This window comes from Anser brachyrhynchus, assembly GCF_964034855.1.
Source record: "Anser brachyrhynchus genome assembly, chromosome: Z".
NCBI lineage: Eukaryota > Metazoa > Chordata > Aves > Anseriformes > Anatidae > Anser > Anser brachyrhynchus.
In genome coordinates, this window is record NC_137697.1 from 54,025,922 (window position 1) to 54,051,561 (window position 25,640).

The window sequence follows — 25,640 nt, forward strand, 5'->3', positions numbered from 1 at the left end:
ATATAATTCTCACTTCTTCTGAAATTAATGTTTTCTCAAAAAAGCATTGGTTTGAAACCATAAAATAAAAATAAAAAATAAAAATAAAAAATACACACTTATATTACCCTTGCTTCGTGCATGTGTTTTTTTTTTCTTTTATTAATGTGTTGTTCTCTAACAACACATAGGTCCCAAAGGCAGAGGTGGGTGTCACAGGGGCAAGTGTGCCCGGCTGGATGAACTTTTTGAGCAGGTGGCTCTGTTACAAGAGGAGCTCACCAGACAATATAACATCCAGGAATCTGGGTGGAAGATTGATAAATGGTATCACTGGCACTGACATGGGCTGAGAAACAGCCCTGCCTTAAGTCCTGGGAAGGGGAAGGTAAGCTAGCTTCCAGCCTTGAACTGACAAAACTTGACTGACCCACAAAACAAGGGAGACTGGATTCCCGTCTCTGCTCGGAGCAGGAGGAGGATTCCCTTGCCCCTGACATGTCCCTGCACAAAAGATACAGTGCTCTAGGGCTGGAAATAAGAGAGTGTGTGAATAATGGGGACCTAGGAAAGAGCAGCCATGCAAAGTTGTCCCAGTCAACCACCTGCATCAGAACCAGTGCCACAAAAAAGGCACAAAGGTTGTTAGTAATTGGAGACTCCTTGCTGAGAGGCACTGAGGCACCCATGGTCCAGGCAGATAACCTCTCCAGAGAGGTTTGCTGCCTGCCCAGGGTCTGCATTCATGATATTATGAAGAGGCTACGAAGCCTGGTGGGGCCAGAAGACCACCACTCGTTCCTACTTTTTCACGTAGGATCAAAGGAGACTGCAACAGCAACACCTGAAACATCAAACGGGACTTTATGTCCCTCAAAAAGATGTTGAAGGGATCAGGAGCGCAAGTAGGGGTCTTGTCTGTCCTCCCAGTTGATGACTGTGACCCAAGAAAAAGGAGGTGAACAGACAAAGTCAACAACTGGCTGTCACACTCAGGGGTTTGGGTTCAGTGATCTCAGTTGCACTTTTGAGAGTCTAGCATGCTGACACCAGATGGGGAGCACCTGACCAGATGGGGCAAGAGTGTTCTGGGCAGGAAGCTGGCTGGGCTTATTAATAGGGCTTTAAACTAGATGCAGTGGGGGAAGGGGTTGTACCTCTGAGTGATGGAAGTGAACCTGGGACCACTGTCACTTTAGGAAAAAACAGGAAAATACTTGTGAACTGTTTCAAAGCGATTAGCAAGGACTCCTCTGAAAAGGTGACGTGACCGACAGCCTAGCTGAAGAGCCCGTACACCAACACATGCTGCATGTGTTGCAAAGACACTCCCAGAAGAAAAGGAGATTACAGCTGGAAGAACACAATCATTGATATCTAAAAGATGAGCATGATACTCCTGGTTCTGAGGTTTGGCTGGGGAACTGGTCCTCAGAGATTCTGATAAAAAATATTACAGTAAAGTGCAAGAGCTCTAAGATAAAAAACTGGAATGGAGGAATTCCTGGTAGTTATTGCAAATGGTATGTTCAATGAACTTACAGATAAAAGCAACACACTAGACAGTATCTGGCAGAGCAATTAAGATGCTCCCCTTTGAGTGAAGTGAATGCTAGCTTCATTTCTGGTTTAAAGATATGATTTCCCTGATGAAAAAAGTGACAGAACAACATTCATTTTAAGGCTCCAAATTTAGATAACTTGGAGAACGATGAAGATTTTTGCTCTGAGAAGGCTATAGATGCCTGGCATGAGAATGGAGTTTTGTGATTTATAAGCAAGAGTTCTTCAAAGAATCTTTAGACAGAGTCATTTTCTGAAAATGATCCTCTGCATTAGTCACTTCAGCAGTGGAGAGAAAAAGTTATTCAGGAGGCCTCAAAAACATGCAACAAACTTAGAATATGACAGTAATTCTGGCCTGCCTCCTGATGACTGGATAAACTAACCACAAAATCTTTATCTTGAATGCCTTCTGTATAGGTATTGGCACATACTAATCATTTGTAATACCATTAAAGGACTGGTAAAAACAAACAAACAAACACCTGAACATACAGTAGAACATACCTGAAGTTCCTGAAGCCTGTCCTGTGATTTGATTTCAGAAATAAGACTAATCTCTCACCTCAAAAGGCTTCACCCCACCCCATTCCCCTCTCCCTCTCCCATCCATGACAGAACTGGGAATCTTAGAAAGACCAAATGTACAAAAACAGAAGAGGAATCATGCTACGTTTAACAAACAAGAACGGGTATTTTAAACTATTGGCATGGCATCCACACACAGAGCCAGCTGCTGGCTGAATATGAACTGATTGTTTGAGTTGAGCAGATCTTCTATCTTTGGAGAGCCTTCCCAAGAATAATAATTTGCATTTTTTTACCCTCCTATTGTAGGTATCTAGAATTGAGGGCAGCACTGTGCAGAGCCATGAAGGTGTAACAAAGTCGTTAAAAATAAGAACATTCAAAGCTAATTAAAAATATCTCAAGTACACAGTGAAACCAATTACATTCAAAAATCATTTCTGGATAAGCTAATATTTTCTGTTTTAAATACAAGTAACACCTTCCAAAGCAGCAGAAATGATGCATAATTGATGTACACATCTTGTAAAACCCTGCACTAGGTGTAAATTCATGTTCCACCTTCTGAATCACAGGACTTAAAAAGCACAGGCTTGCCAGAGTGAAATTTAAGAAGAGCTTTACATTCTCAGACCAAAGATACATCTCAGGCCACGCTAATGTCCTGACGGTCTATGAAAAAAGGACTGTGATAATTCTTCAAAGCATTTCCTCATCCTCTGAAGACTTACAGTGCAAGACCAGCCTGTATCATATTCAAAGTTTTTACATGTAAGTGTTATGGAAGGATTTTCCTTCCATAATTTTTTTCAAGCTGCTTTCTGAATCTTTATAAAATATTACCATTCCCTGCTGTGACAAACAGTAGCACAACTTAATTACATATTTTTGAAAAACACATTTCCTTACTGGTTTTGATACTTTTGTCTGCTGTGTTCATTTGGTGGCCCTACTTGCTGCTTCAGAATAGACAGTGAACAACCATTATTCCATATGCGTTTTCTCTATTTATTCCATATGTATCACATCTTCATCACATTCCCCTTCAGTCAGCTTTTTCAAGTCTGAAAAGCTCCATCTATTTATTCAATAATCTACAGAAGCTTTTCCACGTATCTGAGCATCCTACACCAACTCTGTAACTAAATGATCTGAAAATGTAAGTGGTTACATAGAGGCATACTTTTCTAGGTACAAAGCAAAAGGACAAGCTGCAACAATCAGCAACAACTCCAGTTACAGTCTGGAAAAAAAAATCACAATGAGGAAGGTGATTAAATGTGGACAATTCCCAGAGAGATTTCCATTGTTGGAGCTGCAAAAAACTCAAATGCAACAAGACCCTTTGCAGCCTGATACAATGTCAAATCTCACACTATGTTCAGCAAGGCGCTAGACTGGACAGCATCCCTGAGTTCTCCTCAAATTTCAATTATTCTGCAGTTCTACAGTATTCAGGAAGCAGATGCACATCAGTTTACACAGAGACAATGTTACTCTATTCTCTGTTCCTTTGCTGGTAATTTCCAGCTTATCTGGGGGGTATGATCACTAAGTAGATAGTGCCCTGATATTTTCAGGCATGCTTAGACCTTGTTTTGAATGGTAACTCAAGAGTTCATTACTGGTATATGTGAAACACAGCACTGTTGCTACCGTCTGGTTTGTAGGAGTGGAATTAGACAATATAATGCTACTATTAAAAATGACATATCAATAACTCATACAATTCATAACAAGTCAAGAAATTTTCTCAGCTCACTATCAAAAAATACATGCATTAACTCCAAATAAGCGTTTCTGCGTTTGTGGTTGCTTACATGCATGTACATTTAGAGACTCCACGGAAAGCAGGAAAAAATGGAGAAAAAGTGGGAAGAGGAGACATTTATGCAAATATTAAAGTATTAATCATGACTCTCGTGCAATGCAAGTGCTTCACAGTTACCAGAATCTTAAAAGTGCAACAGAGTCTAGAAAGTCAGTGAGGTTGGTTTTTTGTTTGTTTGTGGTTTTTTTCTGATCCAGAGAAACAGCAATAAAAAGGAGATTAAACAAGAGACAGGCAAACTATTTGGAGATGAAAACCTGAAACCTTCGGCTGATTTTACTTAAAGTCTCAGGTTTCAGCAAACAATCTGCCTAAAAAATTAAGTTGTAAAAAAGGAATATGAATACTATGATTTGATCCCTTGATTTCCTTTTGAATGACTAACAGAAGAGAATGTAGAGTTAAATTATATAGTCTGCACTATATTTTCTGTTTTAATTAGAATATCAAAGGACCAATTTTTCAAGCTATGTATGAAATGTCAGCAAAATGTCACCTTCATCTTCGAAATGATTAGTAAATCTTCCAAACACACAAATATGTATTAGAGGTCTTTACAGAAGCAGAGTACCTCTTCATGGTGGCTAGCAATAACATTTTTAGAGACACTGCACATTTTAATTATTATATACAAAAAAGCCTTTTTATTTAAAAAAAAAAAAAAGATTTTGATTTCACCTAATTATCATCAAGAATGTCAACTGTGCTCTAGGGATGATGATGTATTAATGCACCTTTCCGAAGCTCAGGTACCGCAATCATGTCCAGCAGCCATCTTTGTGGAAAACAAAAAGTAGCCACGCAAAAGCTTTTGCAAGGCAGGTAAAGAGGCACAGAAGTTCAGTAAGCAATTCCTGTTTTGCTTAATAAAATATATCTATACTACCAATTCCTAACATATCTCCATCCCTTGATTGCATAATGCTGCAAAATAAAGAACTGATTATACTAAATCTCTCCCTGGAGCTCAGCATTCAGCTCTGGGGTCCCCAGCACAAGAAGGACATGCAATTATTAGAATGAGTCAAGAGGAAAGCCACAAGGAAAATCCACGGGCTCTCCTATGAAGACAGGCTGAGGGGGTTGGGGTTGTTCAGCCTGCAGAAGAAAAGGCTATGGGGAGATCTGCTAGTGCCCTTCAAGTACTTAAAGTGCACCTACAGGAGAGATGGGGAGGGACTCTGTTAGGGAGTGTAGCGATAGGACAAGGGAAAATGGTTTTAATCTAAAAATGATTTTAATCTTAAAGTCTTTAAGGTCCCTTCCAACCCAAACCATTCTATGATTCTATGGCAATGACAATTTAACAAACCAATTCAGATTTATGAATTCTTAAAGCCAAATCTAGAATGGATACATATTTTTGAAAAACTAATTCCATTACCTCATTGTATTGGGTTTACATGGCAAGGGTTTGGTAGCAGGGGGGCTGCAGGGGTGGCCTCTGTGAGCAGAGCCCAGCAGCTGCCCCTTGTCAGAGCAGAGCCAGCTCCAGCTGCTCCAAAAGGGACCTGCTGCTGGCCAGAACTGAGCCAGGGAGTGACAGTGGGTGGGCCTCTGGGAGAGCAGAGTTAAGGAAGGGGGGAAAAAAAATCTCCTGTGCAACAGCAGGTGGGAAATAGGAGTAAGAAAATGAGAGAGAAGCAGCCCTGCAGCCCCCCAGGTGAGTGCAGCAGGAGGGCAGGAGGTGCTCCAGGCAGGCAGCAGCAGTTCCCCTGTGGCCTGTGCAGGGGAGGCCCCTCGTGGAGCAGGCTGTCCCCCTGCAGCCCATGGGTCCCACACGGAGCAGATCTCCACGCTGCAGCCTGTGGAGGAGCCCCCGGTGGAGCAGGTGGATGTGGCCTGGAGGAGGCTGCGGCCCATGGAGAGCCCCCGCAGGAGCAGGCCCCGGGCCGGAGCTGCAGCCCGTGGAGAGGAGCCCATGCAGGAGCAGTGGGTCTGGGGGGAGCTGCCGCCCACCCGGGGGGGACCCGTGCTGGAGCAGTTTGCTCCTGGGGGATGGATGGACCCCGTGGTACGGAGCCATGTGGGAGCAGTTCTTGAAGAGCTGCTGCCTGCGGGCAGCCCCCTCAGGCTCAGTTCGGGAAGGACGGCATCCCGTGGGAGGGACCCCACGGGGAGCAGGGGCAGAGAGTGACTGTGAGGGAGCGGCAGAGACGAAGTGCTATAGACTGACCACAGCCACATTCCCTGTTCCCCTGCACTGAAAGAAAAACTTTTATCTTTTCACATACCCTTGCAGCTCACCACCCAAAACCACTAAGCTGATGAACTAGCTGCTGGTCACAGTCACCACCTGCCAGGACGTCTTGCTGAACATTCTGGCTATGCTGCTGCTCGAGAAACCCAAGAATCACCAGCCAAAGAGCAGTGAATGAACTACTCCTGTTGTTCCAGGCAAGGAGTGACCAAAAAAATCTGAACCACAGTCAAAAATGGATGTGAGGTAGAAGCGTACAAGCATACAAATGCAGTTGGAAGGTATTATACTTTTTCAAATACTCTCCCTGTTTCCAAACATTCTCATCTTTCTAAGCCAAACGTAATTTTTAACCTAGAAACCAAAGTTTATGGTTTGGCCGTTACATACACACCCTCCTTTCTACTGTGAGATTTCATGAATGTGACTTGAAATTTCAAGAATATAAACAAATTTAAAAATAGCATAAAGCTCAAGGTATATTAGAGAAAAAATGTTAAGAGAACATAAACATGCAAAGCAAGCCAGCAGTGTGGACATTTTGTTTCCATCCTCTAAACATTACAGTTTGTCAGACTGCTATGAAGAGCACATGCTTTAACAGCTATAAGCACATCTGCATCCACAAACCATTTAAAGTTAACTAGGAGTTCCTTAGGAGTTTCTTTGATGCAAAGAGGCTAGTTTTCTTTTGCACTTTATTACTATATACATCCAGCTTAAAGATTCAGACATGTGACCTAAACTCTACAGGAGAACAGACAGAGGGAGTGACACTAATGTTACTGCCCTAGAGTTCTAATCAAGCTCAACAGTGTAACTGTCACTTGAGGTGATGAAGTCTTCAATGTGAAATATACTTTAAATTTGATTATATAGATATGTGTATGAACGCACCCACACTAAGAGATCTTACTATCTCCCTTTCAATTTAAGCAGCAAAACCCAAAAGCTAAGCTATTAAGAAAATTCCTGATAAGATAATAGAAGAAACGGATTTTTTAAATACACACAGATGTTACACTGCATTACTAATACCTGGAAACCTTCCAAGTTACAGTTTTCCAAAATAAACATGGCATGTACATGATAAGCAGGTGGTCAGACCCAGTCAGCATGGGCTTATGAAAGGCAGGCCCTGCCTGACTAACCTGATCTCCATCTATGACAAGACGATGCACTTAATGGATGAGGGAAAGGCTGTGGATGTTGTTTCCTTGGACTTTAGCAAGTCATTTGATACCATTTCCCACAACCTATTCCTGGAGAAACCAGCTGCTCATGGCTTGGACAGATGTACTGCCCACTGGGTAAATGGGCTTGATGGCCAGTCCCAAAGGGTCACTGTGAATGGAGTTAAACCCAGTCGGCACCCAGTCACAAGTGGCATTCCCCAGGACTCGCATCAGGGCTAGTTTCAACATTTTTATCAACAATCTTGATGAGAGTATCAAGTGCACTATCAGTAAGCTTGACAATGACACCAAGTTGGGCAGGGGTGTTGATCTCTCTGAGGGTAGGAAGGGACCCCCTTTGCAGAGGGGTCTGGATAGGCTGGACTGATGGGCTGAGCACAGCCAAATGCCAGGTGCCACACGTGGGGCATAACAAAACCCATGCAGCAGTACAGGCTCAGACAAGAGCATCTGGAAAGTAGCTCAGCAGAAAAGGACCTGGGGGTGCTGGCCAACACCCGGCTGAACACAAGCCAGGAGTGTGTCCAGGTGGCCAAGAAGGCCAACGGCATCCTGGCCTACATCACAAATTATGTGGCCAGTGGGACTAGGGAAGGGTTTGTCCCCTTGTACATAGCGCTGCTGAGACTGTACCTCGAGTGCTGTGTTCAATTTTGGGCCCCTCTCTACAAGCAGTAAGTGCATTGAGCTGCTCGAGCGTATGCAGACAAAAAAAAAAAACAAAGCTGCTGAAGGGACTAGAAAACGACTTATGAGGAATAGCTGAGGGAACTGGGGCTGTTTAGTCTTGAGAAAAAGAGGGTGAAGGGAGACCTTACTGTTCTCTACAACCATCTAAAAGGAGGTTGCAGCAAGTAGAATGTGGTCTCTTTTCTCAAGTGACAAGTGATGGGACATGAGGATATGGCCTCAAGTTGCACCAGGGTAGGTTTAGACTAGATATCAGGAAGAGCTTCTTCATGGAGAGGGTGGTTAGGCATTGGAACAGGTCGCCCAGGGTGGTGGTGGAGTCACCATCCTCGGAGGTATCTAAGAGATGTGTGGATGTTGTGCTTAGGAATCTGTCTTAGTGGTGGACGTGCTAGTGTTAGGTGTTGATTGGACTTGATAATCTGAAGGGTCTTAAATGATTCTATTTCACTAAATTCTGATAAAACATCAAATGATCGATTTTCCTCTGCCAAAGATGGACATCAGTGTAGAAAAGTTTTCATACACTAAATTCTCCACAAAAAGCAGGCGGACAGACTGTGGTTTTGACTCTTAACAGCAAATCACAATATTCCACAGTTAAGTCAATTAGCACTTCCTCAATCAAATTCTAAAATTTTAGTTGGGTAGTAGATAGCTAAACTTTTAAAAACAGGTGACATATAACTCAACCTAACAAATTTACTTAAGGACTAATAGAACTTCATTACAAACACTGAAGTAATAAACACAGATGAAGTCATCTCCTGCCGACATATGTTCAAGACAGACATCAAAATTAAACAGTCAGAAAAAATGGTGAAAGACAGCTATATGAGCTAATAACATGAAGCCACAGAACCTCTAAGCTCTATTTAGCACAAACAATTTTACAATGTAGGTGGCTGAAGGACCAAACTACACACACAGTGCACCAAACAATGAACTCAGCAGATTAAGCAGGTATAAACACAACTTCCTGGCATTTTCATTTGAGCACCAGGAATGCTGAACTGTAATTCCTAACAGTCTCTGCCATGGTTAGTAGCTGAAGTAAGGAAATGGTGCAGATCATTCACAGCTGTCATAGGCACTTTGTCAAATCCCTGGAGAGCAGTGTACATGCCTAAAAATGCCACCTGGAGCTTGAAATGATCTTCACTAACCACAAGCTTAAAATAACAGTAGTAGGCTTGTCAAAAATCTATGCATACATACATATCCTGCAGACTGAGAAACAAAAGCAGTTCTCCTTTTTTCACAAATAGGAAAAAAAAAAAGTTAAAAAAAAGTTATGGTTGTGTTAAACCTCCAAAAATTAAGATAGGAAGCCAAGACACACTTCAACAAGGCACATTAACTGTTTCAATCCTTTTTTCCTGACATGCACAGGCAAAGCTCCTCCGGTGTCTCTGATGACAATAGCATCAGTATCCTGACAGAGTGTGATCTCTTGCAGAGAATCTGGTAATTTGGAGGGTGGGGATTAGAAGGCAAAGAGAAAAATTATATCACATAGCCACCAGCAGGTAATTATTACTGCCATGGACACTAGTCTTAAGATGTTCCACAAACATACAGGGAAGACCTAGAAAAAGTAAAGGGGGCAATGAACGGAACAGTTTGAGAAATGAAAAACAAAGTTTCACCTGTCCTCAATTCAAACAAAGGTTCCCTCCAAAATGAGATTTTCTAAGAAGGACTGTATATTTTTAGAGTTTTGCATTTCCTATCTAAAAGTGAAGAGACAGACTGACAACTGAAGCAACTATCTGGATGCTGTCAACAGCATAAAGTGAAAACAAGCCAGGCAAACAAGCCGCCTGTGTTGCCTTGGTCAGCCAGGTATGAGCAAAGAGGTGCCTTGGTCAGCCACCAAGGTAGACTACTGTACCAACACAGGGTTATGCAGCCCAAAAGATATCCAGATACAGCATTTACAAACATAACATCAATCAAATACAGAGTTTTGTTAGTGACTGTGCTTAGTATACAGGTCTACCCCTTTAATTAGAATATATTACACAGTAACAGAAGGAGTGACTAGTCTTTCCACAACTCATTATTTTACATTCAAAAAGCCAGTTTGAAACCGGTTGGTTTATAGTCTCAAATACACGCTGTAACATCTGCTAAAGAAATGTGCCTGACAAATCTAGCGGTCAAACCCAGATTTTAGGCATTTAAACCCAGGGAAGTCTGGTCTCTGGAAAAGGATTAGAGGCAGCTATACCCTGAAGTACCAACAGCTGTTAGCGGAACAGCAACCAGAAGTCAACACCTAAGGAACAGAGAACAACACCTTGGGATTCACAGATAACTGCATGTCCTTACAGGGTTCGCAGGACAGCAAAAACCCAACACTTAATCACTGCATGACTCCCAGACCCTAGGTGGGGACTTGTGACCCAACTTCAGCACAAGTCAATGCCAACCCACAGAAGACAGGACTCATTCAGGGGCAGGTAGGGAGTGCTGACAGGAGGACCCAAGTTTTCCCCTGGACTCAAAGGAAGTTCCTGGAGGCCCACGAAGAGTCCAGTCTCCTGTCACCCACTATGTGAGCTCACGAGAGTTGTGCTGTCTGGAAGTTTATTAACATACTGTTCTGACTGGTTTAAGGAAACATTTATTGGATTCCACACTCTCCACACCACCACCCAGAAACTGGCACCTACCAATGAACATCTCTCTCGTGGCTGGCATGACTGACTCTAAAAAAGCCACCCTGACAAATGCTATGCCAAAAGACTTGAAATAGTATTATATAAATTATGTGATCTGACAAGATTTTAAAACATTTTTCTTCCTCCAATAAAGAGTGTTATTAACTATGAACTGGCAATTCTATTCTGTTTTGAACATCACATTGTGAGAGAATACATCCGTTTTATTACAGTAAAATGGAGCTTCATGGAACTAGCCCTGAACAACTTCAGAGAGACAGGACACAACAGACTCAGCATCATCATTTACATTAGCTGTATAAAAGAAAAAAACTGACACTTTCACAAACAGGAAAATTTTGTAGCATGCCTAGATTAGAATTTCATCAGATATTTCTATTTGACAGCTAGCACAGCCAGAATTTGATGTTTGTTTTTGTTTTTCATGGATCCCTGCACCACTTCATTAATAATATCAACCTGCATATTGAGAGATAAAATGGTGCAACAACTTCATGACAGCTGCAACAGACAACTTCTGCAGAGCATTTGAGGTAGGCTTAAATGAGAAATGTTTGTAGGACACCAATTTAAAATTAAGCTTTTTTGTCTATAAATAATGCATACTGGCATAACTACTAGTAATTTGTTCAAAACAGATGCATATAATGCACAAATAGCCAGTATTTTTTTTCAAATGAAGAAGCAAACCAACATAGTGTCAGAAGTTTCTACACATTACATAAACATTTCTGCAAACATTTGCCTATTTAAACAACAGATGAACAAAAACGCAAGCCCCATAAATAAACAATGTTCAAATTCTGCTCCAAATATAGCCTACACTTGGTTGTACTCATGTCATATCTAATATCACAGCTGTATAAATCACAAACACAAAGGAGACTGAAAATGCAGACATCAAAGAGGAAAGATTCAGCCTGTAAGTCTCGGTTATGGTACCAGAAACAGCTTTCAATACTATCTAAAGTAAAGTGCACATACTGTATCTAGCACAAGGAGCCCGATTAGGGAACACTTACCCTGTAGAATTCCAAAAAGGCTTTGGGTCATTATGCTCAGTGTTTAAGGAAAGAAATCTTTCACTTGTCTTAGTCATTATTCACTAGAAGGTGAATATCCAACCACGGGATCCATTCTGAAAATTCATCAGTGGTTCCTATAAAGCATCCTCAAACTGCATGTCAAATCAAAAGCAGGTCTTTGTGACAGAAGAGGCTTCTTTTGCTTCTCCTTCATCCCCACCCCACGCCCCACCCCCAAAAAAGAAACAATACTTACTCCAGATTATGAGTATAGTTTTATGACTCAATGTGTCAACTTCATAAGTATGCTGAAGGAAGTAACTAAAATGATACTTTAGTCATCTTGATTGAAAATCCTTATCTCCTCATAAGTTTTCACCACATATTGTAAAGCTACATCTCATTATCACACTATCCCTGAGATACTGCAATACAATGATCAAGTTACAGACTCAATGATCCATAAAAACAATGCTAACTTGCATTAATTAATTAATTAACACACAGAAGTCTCACAGATTCAACAGATCTACCACACAAAAGCAGCAAACATTTAACGTGCACCAAGACTCTCTAATAGAGGGCCACAGATTTGGGTACAACCACACTGGCTCAAAGCAGAGCTTGTGTAACAATACTAGTGATCATAAAGAGGATGTTTCACCAGCAAGAACAGCCTTAGAAGAAAACAGCCATATTTTTAAGAAAAATCTACTTAATCACCCAATACAAAAACTATCTGAAGATGAAACATCTCTTCATTAATGGTATATATGTAGTTGTCACGGAATCAGAGAATACTTTGGGCTGCAAGGGACCTTAAAGACCATCCAGTTCCAACCCCCCTGCCACGGGCAGGGACACCTCCCACTAGACCAGGTTGCTCAAAGCCCCATCCAGCCTGGCCTTGAGCACTTCCAGGGATGGGGCATCCACAGCTTCTCTGGGCAACCTGTGCCAGTGCCTCACCACACTCTGAGTGAAGAATTTCCTCCTTATATCTAATCCAAACCTCCCTCTTTTAGTTTAAAGCCATTGCCCCTTGTCCTATCACTAGGTGCCTTTTCATGTATTAGCATAGCCTGGACCTTGCAACAACGATCATTAAGCAAGTACAATTATACTGTAACAAGATTCTACTACAAAACGCCTACAATTCCCACCCATGGCTTCCTCTTTATGTCCACACAAAATTATACAGTAACAGCTAATTTTTACATCAAACTAGGTAACATAAGCAAACTCCATTTATACCAGCTGTTCTGAACCTCCAGTTTCCTTGAGGACAGATGTTACTGTTCCAAACTAATGAAAAGCCTGTACACCTAAAAGATATATATATATTTAAACAAAAGTTACTTTTACCTTTTATTTATTTATTTAAAGAAGAACTCTCCAAGCAACTCTTCCCTCGCTTAAAAAAAATGCAAAATTCATGTTCTGTTGTAGCACAGTGTTATTGCACACCTGGGTGTAATGACTGCTCAGTCACATGATCCGTTTACATCAGCTTTGCTTCTCTTGAATTGTGACATTCTTTGCCCACTCAGAATGAATTCAGCATAACAATTAACAGGTTCTCTGTTCAAGAAAGCTGCTAGCAGATAAGATTAAAATTCCAGGTCACCGTGATACAGAAATTGTCAAGACTGTCAAGCATCTCTTTTAAGTCCCCCTCCCAACATATTCAAGTTTCCATTTCTGTCTCCTACCTACAGTTGTTTTCCTCTTTATCACAGTCAGTAAGTAAATGCTAAATATAGGTTTCCAGAGTAAGATAATTGCAGTCACATTAGCCACTGTGAAAGTCTGCATTTTTGCAAAGTTTTGACAAAACTAGGTAAATTTGATTTAAAGGGGGAATTACAAAAGTTCATGTTACATATAAACCCAAACACTGAGCAATTTTATTTTCTCGTAGTACCTCAGTCCAAGATTTAGAAATCAAACAAGTAATCCTGAGGCCCATCAAAACCAAAACTTTGCAGATATAGTTCCTGGTTGTTTAAATTCTCAGGCTGTATCACATGCATCCTGTATTTTTCCTTAACATACTATTTATGCTTTCATATAACACTTGATGAATCACTGTGGCAACACATACTGAAAAAGGCAAAGTCATAGTTTCAAGGAAACATTCTCTAATTCTACTAACACAGACAACATGTAAAATATTACATGCATGTTCAAATTTGCAAGTTTGTTCTTTGTGCATGGGCCAACCGGCCTGATTTCAGCCCAGCCCTGGGTGCTGCACCCTGGCCTGAGCAAGTTACCTGCCTCCAGCTCCATCTCTGGCTCTGGATGGACGTCTGATTTGTATGTTGTAGCTTTCTCCAGTTCTGTGTTTGGCCCTGACCCCTGGATGGGCTTTGGACCCATGTCATAACCCTGTCTTCAGTCCTGTTTCTGACTGCCCCTTCCTTTTTGTCTTCCCTGGACTCCTGGATAGATCCTGAACCTAGTTCATTGCTCAGTTGTCTCTGAAGCCACTCACAGACCCTCATAAAAGCATCTGCTTCTGACCCCTGTGCTCAGACCCTGGAATACGGTGCCATATTGCTGATGGCATTGCCCCTCTGGGGTCACTTTCATCTTCAGGATCACCCATACTCTTCAAGAAGTAGGCCTTCACTGCAGCCTAACAACTATTTAGGACCCATGTCCCATCGTATCTCTTGATATTGCATATAAGAAGTTTTAAAGTGAAATCAAACCTCAACGAATAACACCAAGAAGATGACTTCTTAGTAACTTGATTCCCATGTATTACAAGTTACTCTGATACGCTAACAAGGTAAGCATCTATAATCGCATTTCCCTCAAAATGTCATGTTTATGAATCTTAGTAAAGTTGCCAGAGGTTAATAAGAAGACAAATGAAATACATGTACCAACTGCTTTTAGTAACTCCTAGAAGGGTTTCTAGAAAATAAACTATTTAACTAAGAACTCTAGTTGCTCATGTAAATCCTGATTAGGAATAATGGGGCCTGTTACAAGCATATGGTATAGGGATTATCTAAATTCATCATCTATTAGATGAAAAACTTGTTCCCAAGAACAATGTCCTCTGTTTTTTTCTTTGGCTGAGAGAATCATAAGGATTTCTGAAAGAGGACATATCATTTTTTTGCAGCAAAGGCCTTTTCTTTAAAAGTACTGTGTGACTAAAGAAAACTTCAAGGCAACCAAGTCTTTCTTAGCTACTCTATCATTAAGTCATGGGGATTTTTTGTTTTGCTTTGGGTTATTTGCTTGTTTGTTGTTTTTTGTTTGTTTGTTTTTGTGAGTGTGTGTGCTTTTTTTAAAGAGTTGTACAGATTTGTCCTTATAGTTTCCAGACAATGAACCCTTGTTTTCTGCAATTAAAAGGCTGACAGTAACAGAAAATTTTAAAAATTATTTTGCTTGCAGAAAAACTTTGCATTAACTTTTAGAAAACAAGCCTGCTTTTGGCCCACACGATCTTACAGAATAGGAATATATATGTATGTATCTATATATATACACTAAAGTAACTCACAGTTCCAATTGTGCACCAAACCTTCATTTTTCAAAAATGACTCATCTCCATGCATCTTGAATACTCCAACGTGTTTTTTTTTTCTTCTTAGCATGATGACCTTAGTTTCTTAAACTCCTGGATATCTACTGTTATCTTGACATAAATGTCATTGCCTTTCTAACGCTACCAAATACAACAGTCAATTAAAAATGTTTTCTGTGTCCTGTTTCTGTACCTTCGTAAAAAGAAGCTGAGACAAGTAATCCTGGGATTTTTTGACTGGATTACAATGACTATCACATCTCAAATGGTATTTTTCCTCTCCTACCAATTCAAGGCATTTTTGATTCAAGAACTGAAAAGTGCCTGTAGGAAAGTAGGCTTCATCTCTGTTTATTAGTCTCTTCATGGCTTAGAGTATCCAAGACATCTACATGGGGCTGACATACTCAGTCACAGCCTGAGGTCAGACAGTAAACTTCAAGCAATCTAAAACTGTCAATTAATGTTGATGTACAAGCACCTGGATCCCATGCTGACCTGAAATGTTTCACATCTACCTTACTGCAGGATGACACAAAGAAAAAAATAAAGCGACATCTAAAACAGATTTTATCATTTACCCCACAATTAAATTAAAGATCACCAACAATGAAAAATACAAATTAGAACAAAAAGTGATCTGGCCTGTATCATAAGGGTAGTGCTTTGAAAAACTGATTAGACTACTGTTCTGATTCCTCATTTTGTAGCAGGGAAGAGCTTCCCCACATGGCAAAAAAGAGGAGTAGCAGCAGAACAACCCATAAAATTGTACTCTTCAAATGTGACAAACTACCAGCAGCACTAGATTAAAACCATAAATTCTAATTCAAATAAATATCATATACTAGACTTTAAGACTTTCAAAAGCATTATCATTGCCTTTAAGAATGAGGGCATTTTCAACCAGCCATGGAAAAAAGAAGGAAGGAGAAAAGGGAAAGAAAAAGGAAAAAATGAAAGAGATGATACATACCTAGCAAATGCCACCACATTATTTCTGTTACGTAAAAGCCTGTGTGTTACCTCTGAGAAGTTAACAACCATGGTTAATCAGTCAAATCACTATGAAAACAAATGTAAGGAGATGATGACAATTTCAGCAGAGAATTACTATTTTCTTCCCAACACACACATAGAAATGTCCCAACACATACTGTAACATATGCTGGATAACAGTATGTAACTTCTGTTCAAAGTGAAACTTCTGAGTAAAGCTTTCCTAATTCCCAGGGAAGATTTTGAATGAAATAACAAATGCCCCAGGGGTATACATTGCTGCAACACTAGCATGATGAAGGCTTCTTCCTTAAGGAATATTGAAAGTTCTTGAACTATATTTGGCAGTTCAAGAGAAGTGTATGTACTTCAGAGAATGTACATACATTCTCCTTCATTCAGAGAGGGTACACTAATTCTGCATTTCAAATATTCTGAGAGTTTTGTTTACTCTGAACAAGTTACCTCTCTCAATTCCTCCCGAAGTTCATTCACACTTCTAATTCTGCGTCTTTATGCAAGAGAGACTAGATTATTGCTCAACCCTTTTTTTTCCAGGTAATTTCCGTAAGAAATGTATAATTTCAGTCCTAGTCTATCAAAAGATTACTGTCAGATTAATCTTTTAGTTCAAAAATTTCCAGGCATGTTTACAGCAAAGAGACTCAAAGGCTTCTTTAGCTCTTTTCTCAAATTCTGGACCGGTGGGTGTTCCTACACCGACTCAGGAAAAAAACACAGCTGAGTTTACCTGTCTTTTGCATTAGTATCTCTTTGTGGATTGTTCTTCCTCTGACGCATGTCTACCAGGCAGGTAGGACTTATGGAGAAACAGATGCTAGAACATACTCTTACAGCAAGAATAACAGAGTTCATTCTTCACACTTGCTATGAGCATCTGAAATTTGGCGCATCTTTGCTCCATGTTAAGTTCTGTCTGTGAACCAAAAACACAAGTCCCAGCCAGCAAGCTTTGGAAAGCAGCCCAAAGCAAAGATCACTTAGTTGAACTCCATCTGTCCAGGAATCCAACAAATACAACTGTTTATTTCCGAGTCTTATAAATTAAGAGGCATAATTTCTACAACATGACTGCACTGGCAGTGTTTCCTCTGCTGAGACAAAAATAAGAAAAAGGATAGGGATACCAATGCTGCATAAACTTTCGCCCTGTTTCTATTGACAAGAAACTTTACAACCTTCAAATAACGCAGAAGTCTACAGGTACAGACATGCATAAATCAAGTAACTGTGAAGGACTCCCCTACCAGTTCACAATAAACGCTCTCACATATAATCTTAGTTTTATATAAATGTCATGAGACATAAATTAGCAGAGAATTACTTACATGGACAGATAGACAAGGGAGCTGTTGGCGTTGCAGTACAAAGCATAGAAATGCCTTAATTCTTCTGAGTCACTAAGAAAAAAAAATCCAACTCTACCATCAAGCTTTCTGCTGTTGCTGCAATGGGCTGTCACAGAAGCTAACTGTTTCCCTGCATCTGTTTGAAAATTAAGATTCTATATAGCCTTGGACAATATGGGAAAATGAGACTCCCTAGAGCATAGGTACTCCATGATACACTTAAGGGCCTTATGATACGTCGTATAAAACTCATTTGATGAAGCATGTCTAATCACAGTCAACTCTTCTAAATGCCCTTTAGTATCTATGTAACCATTTTGAAAAAGTTCAAAACTTGCAAATTGATTAAATTTGTAAATTACAATTTTAATGAGAATCCTAAAAAATACGTGCCTCAAATCCAAACCTGATGAGGAATGTAAGACCAAAAACAATTCTAAGACAATTGGTTTGTTGATCACACTATCAGAAGGAACACTGATTCATGGTATCCGGAAAGCAGAGATAGGAGTACAATGCACTAGCAAATTAGGAAAATAAGTACTTTAGCACTGTTTTGTGCATTTAATATTTTTTCTTTCCTAACTACTGTAAAGATTTTTTTTAATATTTACCACAAACAATTTTCACCAGAAGTTGACATATCTTACTTTTAAAGCAACCACTGAGACTAGGATCTCTGAAGCCTTTTAGAAAGGAATAACAGATAGTAAAAACAATCAGAAATGACATGAAATTTTATATTTTGTTCCTTTTGCATACTTCTGCTACAACACCTGTAACAGGAATTCAGAAACGTGAAATCTCATGCTGATACCTATGTTCTATTATCCCACTGCATACAGCGTTAAGTACAGCATTCTCCTGCAATGATGCACTGGTAGTTAACACATCCTACTGGCTCTATGATGATGCTTCAGCTTCCTTCTGTCCAATTTACCTATCCTGAGTTCATGTTATCAGAGACTTCACAGTCCCTTTCCTGGCTTGTCTGTATTGCAAATGCCTTCCATCCTGACAACCAAGCTGGACTGAAAGTCCTTTAAAGAGCACACAGAGAAAGTGCAGTAACTTTGCACTGTTGCTTCATAAGCAGCAGAGCTGTGCAGGTCCTTTGGTTTGCTTACACGCTGCTGAAGATCATGCATTAGGGACTTTCTACACCACAGTTGTATTTTACCACAAAAAAAAAAAAGCACCACTTCAGATTATTTAGGGTATTAGAAAAATGAGAACAATTTTTTTTCCCACCACACTTCTGTGTCTCATCTCTACCTCTTTTAAACACACGTTATGATGAGAAATGTAGATTATTCAGTCATAACTAGTCTTTTGGCACTGAGCTCCACCTGCTGACAAGTCTTTCCAGCACTACAGAGCTTGCATACCAAGTCTCAGTTTTATCAATTGTTCAGTATAATGCTAAGGTATGCAAAATAAGTCTATATGAACCACGCCAATGCTGAAATAATAATATGGTTTCTAAACAGGACCTGCAGTAGTGCCAATTTAACTCCCACATGCCCTAAAGTGCTGCATTCTATTTAAAAAAAAAAACACTAAATAGTTATCAGAAAAATTAAGTACTTATTTCTAAAGATACTGGGTTTGCACCTTTACAATATTTGTTTCTGTCATTTAGGAAAACAGGAAAAGACATATTAAAATGGCACACAGACTTCAGTGTATTGATGCTAAACAAAATTAATTATTATTTTGTATTATTATTTGGTATTAAGTCTACTGCGAGGCTTTTGTTCTCCCTGAAGATTTCTTGTTCTGTAACAATATTCAAGTCAATACTGATCTTCTAATTGTAAAGTCTTACTATGAAATGCAAACCACCATTGTTATATTTAATTACTTCAGCAAATTTTACACTGGCACTGCAATGTTCCAAATATTCTTGGTGTTTTTATTTCTAATCAGATGATTAGATGCAATGGGGTTTTCTTGTTGTTTTGTTTTAATTGTGGTGGACTATTACCACACTCTGTTGATCCAATTAATAGCAAGAAAAACATATGTATCTTAAGAGAAACGACAACGCAAGCATTCATTAACTAAACACTGAAAAGCTAGTTCAAGCTTCCAGTTAGTTTCTGTAAAATGGCATAATATATAATAATTTGGATACTACATTATTTTGACAAAAATATAACTTTTTACTAGGAATAGTCAACCACTTCACAGTGTCTATCTCATATAAGTATAGAAGAACAAGTTAACTATAATTATCCTGATTACACTGGGCACAGTATTGCAACTGCAACTATTCTAAGGGGCTTAAATATCTCTAACCATGCAAAAGCATGGTTATCCCATTACAAAGCTATAAATTTTAGAAAAAAGAAGATACAGTGTGGTGTGTTTTTTATTTCATATAGGATGCCAGGATCGTTGAATACAACCATTCAGGATTTTTTCTTATTCTTTGCTATGCTATCATGACTGAACAAAACAATCATCCAGCAATTTTCTATTTTTTTAAAATGTGTACATGAACACCACTATAGAGCTAACAGTCTGCAAAACATAAGCTATATTCACGAAGCCAAACCATACTGATGACTAAAAAATATGAACTTTCCTACAGTTCAGACACAAAAAAGAACAAGGAAACTTTAGAAGCTATAAGATGGCACACAGGTAAAATAAGCTTGTCTATAAAATCCTATCAGTGTTTCACAACTGCATTCTTCTTTAATGTCCTACAGCACCATAACCTACTGTAAGAGATGGGAAACAAAACAATTTGCAAACTATTGCTCCATGAAATTGGCTGTATTTATATGCTACAATATAAATACTTCATATAAACAGAGCTTCAACTTTTTAATTTAAAATCACCAAAAAAAATCCAGTTGTGACTGAATACATCAAAATATACTTCATATGCGTGCTCGCAATATAAGTCAATACAACATTTGTCATTATTAAGAACACAATTTTTAAAATATGCATTTACAATGAATTTTCCAAGGGGAGTAGCTACAATCAAATGTAGTATCAGATTACATTTAGATTACATGGCTTTAGATAAAAAAGAGAAACCTAAACACATCTATAGCTGAGGAAACAATGAATATTGAAACAATGAATTCCTCCTGAATAATGGTAGGATGAGCATCAGCAGCAAGAACGTTCCATTTCTGATCATTTGTCACCTACATAATTTTAAGGAGTCTTACTGAAAAAGAAAAAAATCCTATTATGCAAATTGATAGGATGCTTATTTAAATACACAGCTAATCTGCCTATTACTTTTCTGACTGAGAGGTCAAGTCTTCCCTCTCAAATATGCCTTTAATTTTTTTGAAAAAACAACGAAAGAAATGGAACAAAGTTTTATTGAGTTAAATTGCAGTTCTACCTACCAGTATTTAGTCATTTTATTAGCACAGGTTATCAACTTAATAGTTAAACAAAACTTAAGTGATATTTGCCTGTCTTGAATAACTTATTCATGGGAAAACACCCAGCACTTAAACCATACCCATTTTTCATGATATATACAAATCATAGTACTAAATCCTCTGGAGTCAAATTAGCAAAAAAATTGTTATTCTTGGCACATTCAACATATGCGAGAAGGTATTTCTCTTGTAATTCTAAAAATCTCAGTATACATCTCTTTCAGCCAAAAGACAACTGATCATAGGTAACTTTCATTCAAAAAAAATCCTGAGGTCAAAATTCTGTATAGCGTACACATATATGCAAGTATTTTCTCCTACACACCGAAACAGAAGTTTGGACACCAGAAGGAAGACTTTAGTATCCTTGAAGTGGGGTGGAAAAATACCATTCTATCATTCAGACTGCTCAGACAATATTCAGTAGCACTACTACAGGTTATTAAAAGAAGCTAACAAGATCACCTACCTCCAAAAAACCCTAAGCCTCATGTTCTTTCACAATCATTTTCCTGATCCATCCTATTTTCTTTCCTCACCATTTTGTGTATTATCATCTCCTCCTAGATCATGGTAAGCATTCAAACTTCATGAAATAATGCTTTGTAGCAATGAAAATGGACAGTGTCTTGTAAATATTAAACAAATTTAGTGGCGTTAAGAAATGACTGACAGTTAAGTATAACTGTAGGAATGCAGAAAAGAGAACTTGGTTCCTCAAATAGATAGAAAACAAAAGCTTTCCTCTCAAAGACAGCCATTTCATCATCACTCCACTGAGCTGCTGCTCTGCAGACCAAAACAAATGGCTGGCTAAACCTCTAAAGAAAACAAGTCACATACACCTCAAATATGTCAAACCTAATCCGTAAAAGAAAACACTACTGTCTGTCCCTTCAGTAAACAGGTATTGGTTGGGTTTTTTTTGTTTGTTTGTTTGTTGATGTGGCCTACTGTCTCTCCATATAGCTGCATAAAACTGAGAAAAGGAAGTCACAAAATATTAGCAAAGTACTTTTAAAAATTACATAGTGTCTCATCAAGTAGAAGTTTACTTTGATTATCAAGAGCATGTAAACATTTAAAAATAAGTTGCAAAGAAACAAATGTGAGTTGAAAAGAATTATTAGAGTATGTAATATTAATTTCTCAGTTACACAATGTATGCACTGATTCCAACAGCTTTTACTGTTAGTTGTCTATCTACAATTGTGAATATATTTCTTCAACACAGCTGACAAAATAACCAATAGCTACTCGGTCATGTTCATTAAATCTATTTAAGGATTTACACTTTTAATTATAAAGCAATCTAATGAGAACCTTAGCACAAAGTGTACGGAAAGCCAAATGAAGTCTATGGACATACATAAAGTATTAGAATTTATTACATCTTAAAAAAATAAATAAATCACACAACTGAACTGTTTTTCTAAACAACTAAGTCTCCACAAATGCAAAGTGAAGTTTATTCACTTGAGTCATCCATGTGAATGTATGTCTTGAGCATCTCATCTCAGGAACAAAGTACAATAGCACAATTGCACAATTCAGTAAAACTTACTATAGAAGTGACTGATCTGGCATCTTCTTCATAATTCACTACAGGTGGTGGTTCTTTCCCATCATTCTCTTGAACCTTTTGTTCCAGTAGTTCTTTCTGGGCTGCAAATTTTGCCTCAGAGCATCTTAACTGCTGAACTGTTTGCTTAAGTTCTTCCAGTGCTTGCTTTTGGCTCAACAAAAGAACAATACTGCAAAGAAAAATAATTTTAAAATGCACATGACTTAAAATGGATACTTTGCTTTACAAAAACTACAGAAAGAAAGCATTTTCAATACTGGAACCTGTTTTTTGGTGTAGTTTTTTTTTTTTAATCACTATCTATTCACTCGATGAAGAAAATTTTACTAAACTTTTATAAGAGTGTGAAAATTCTTCAGCAAAGTTATTTGTTCGAAGACATAAGCACATGAAGCCAACATTAGAAAATTCTCAAAGCTACAAGACAAAAAAGCAGTATTTTTTACTTTGCCATTAGTTTTCTTATTTCAGTCTGTAACAAAAACAATAAATGCAGATACTACTACTTTCATCCACTTTTGACTGAATTTATAATCACTAGGGTTCCCCATCCTTTAGAGAAGAAATAGACTTTTAGATTATGATTTCCAGTGATGAGAAACCCACTGCAATCTAACCTAAGGTTAGAGATACCTGTTGTCTCTATCTTCTGGACTGAAAGGTCCTCTACTGCTTAAGTATATATTTTGGACTATACACAAGTAGCTCTTTAACATTCTTAAGCTAAATAAATTGAGCTCCACAAGCAGCTAAACCCGTGCCCCCCCACCTTTTTTTTTCATCTTTTGACATGATTTTTCACTCTGCTCTGAATGTCCCTCTATTTTGCAACATCTACTGAAACTGGATCCCATATTCTATTTGTGGTCTTACCCATACCACCATTATATAGTACATTTCTGTTAACAGATTCAGAAATCACAGGAGCATTTTCAAATTACCCTTGTTACCTCCAACTCTATTCCTAATGCAGAGCAACAGCCACCCTCAACTACCATAAACTTTCCTTTTTGTTTGTGTAAGTTTACATTTTGGTTAACCACTGGAGGTTAGACCTCTACAGGTCCCTTCCGAACTCAATCATTGGTCCTGTGATACATTTGGATAGATTAAAACACCGTTAGCCAAGTGCAATACAGAACTCAGTTCGAGTTTACTAGTGTGTCACCTCAACTTATCTGTTAGTTTTCTTCCAGGTCAGTAACTCAGACTAACAAGATTTAGTTACAGTTATGTATTACGTCCACTTTCCAGTTTTTAGTCTATTTATTGACTCTTCTTTATTGGAGAGATTTAATGCCTCCATTCTTACACTGACAGACTTCAAACTGTTACCTTAAAAAAAAGCAGCTTGTTAATGACCCAAGATTCTCCTTTCTCAAACAGCTGCAGCACTGAAGACTGTTAATCAGTTTTTGTGCTGGAAACAAATTTGGAATGAAAAAAAATATAGGTGGCCTTGAAGCAGACAGGTACATAAAAAGACTGTATTTGTCTCTTACCACTTTCCTGTGCTGCAATCATCAAGGTTTCCACCTTCGTTGCGGGCAACCAGAGAGCCATTTGAAGAGACCCCACACAGAAATAAATAAATAGATAAATAAACAAAGCCCCAGACCCTGCAGCTCGCCTAGAAATGAATAAAGTTGAGTTTGAGGGACTCCCAGAAGGATGGAGACCTGTGTGTGTAAAAGCAAAAAGTCCTTCTTACATTGACACTGTCAAGTACAAACTCAGTCTTAAAAGCATGAAATGACAATACCAGAAGAAATGCTAGAAAGCTAATTTCCTCATTTGGAAAACACAAGAGATCAATTAAATGAAGATGGCCATAAGAAAGTTCTTTACATTAAGGTATCAAAGAACCGCCACATTCAACTTCAAGAAACACTCCAAAATAGACAATCAAGCAGGTACCTAGATGACTCTGTTACCCTTAGGAACTGCCCAAACCAAAGATGGACAGAAACTGCCCAGCAAAGAAAAGCATCAATGGTACAACACGGACAACTATAAAAGCACTCCAACTGAGACTAGAAACGTGGTCTAGAAAGAGACAGAGTTCTCACAGTCTGAAAGAACAGATTAAGAACGTCAAGGACCAGATCTACTGAGAACAAGGGCACTGAAGAAAATCACAGTACTCTGTCCCTCTGTACTTTCGGGATAACTTCTGGAAGACATACACTCCTGTGAGCTCTCCCCTTTGGAGAAAAAAGGAAATTTAGAATTTATCCCTGATAACAACCTGAGCAGATATTGAAGGATTTTTCATTTGCCCTGACAAAAACAAGTGTGTCTCATGTTATTCCTACTTCAGAAATGAAGTTGGTTGTTGTGCTCTTGAACAAGTTTCAAGTAGCTCTGTCAACACTGCCCACAAAACTACTGGAAAATCCAGAAGAAAAAAATTTAAAATTGCAAGGCTTATCAATTTTGCACATCCACAGCTTCAATTGTGTCCAAAAAAGCAGGACAGACTACTCAACCTTGTTGTTGACACGATAAGAAGCTGCTCTGCCATAACTTCCACATGTAAACACTGGACATGAAATAGGCATAGCTCAAACACACTAAAATCTAGAAGTCTTAGATGACAAAATATTCCTTCACAAACTATCCTGAAACAGATGATTATTCAAACAAGTTCTAAAGTAATAAAACCATCTGTGACTGGCGGGAAAAGATAAAATGTCATATCCCCAGAGATGTGCATTGTACTAAGTTACCAAAGAACCTAAGCCCTTACAACCAGCCAAATGATCACTTGTACGGAAAGGATGAATCTGATGTATGAAGCCACAACTGGAAGACCCAAAAGCAAAGTTCAGCGTGAGACTGTGGATATTTAAAAACATCACACAAATAAATTAATAATCTCTCCTGAAGACAGTGTTCTTCATCTGATCCTCACTATGGCAGAGGAAAAAAAAAAAAAGAAAAAAAGAAAAAAAAAGAGATCTCCCCATGAAAATATGGCCTTTTACCATCAGCAGAACTTTGGAGAATATACAAGATAGC

General features: G+C 38.7%; 1 protein-coding gene across 10 annotated transcripts in view; it reads right to left on the minus strand.

The window, feature by feature from the left end:
* Positions 1 to 25,640, minus strand: part of FER (FER tyrosine kinase) — a 195,261-nt gene that overhangs the window by 113,962 nt on the left and 55,659 nt on the right. For all 10 annotated transcript variants that reach the window (XR_013943101.1, XM_080572799.1, XM_080572803.1 and 7 more), the window contains one exon: positions 22,599 to 22,788. Coding sequence is in view for 9 of the 10 variants with exons in the window: in XM_080572799.1 (XP_080428925.1) it covers positions 22,599 to 22,788 (190 nt within the window). In the remaining variant the exon portion in view is untranslated. The remainder of the gene's footprint in view (positions 1 to 22,598; positions 22,789 to 25,640) is intronic.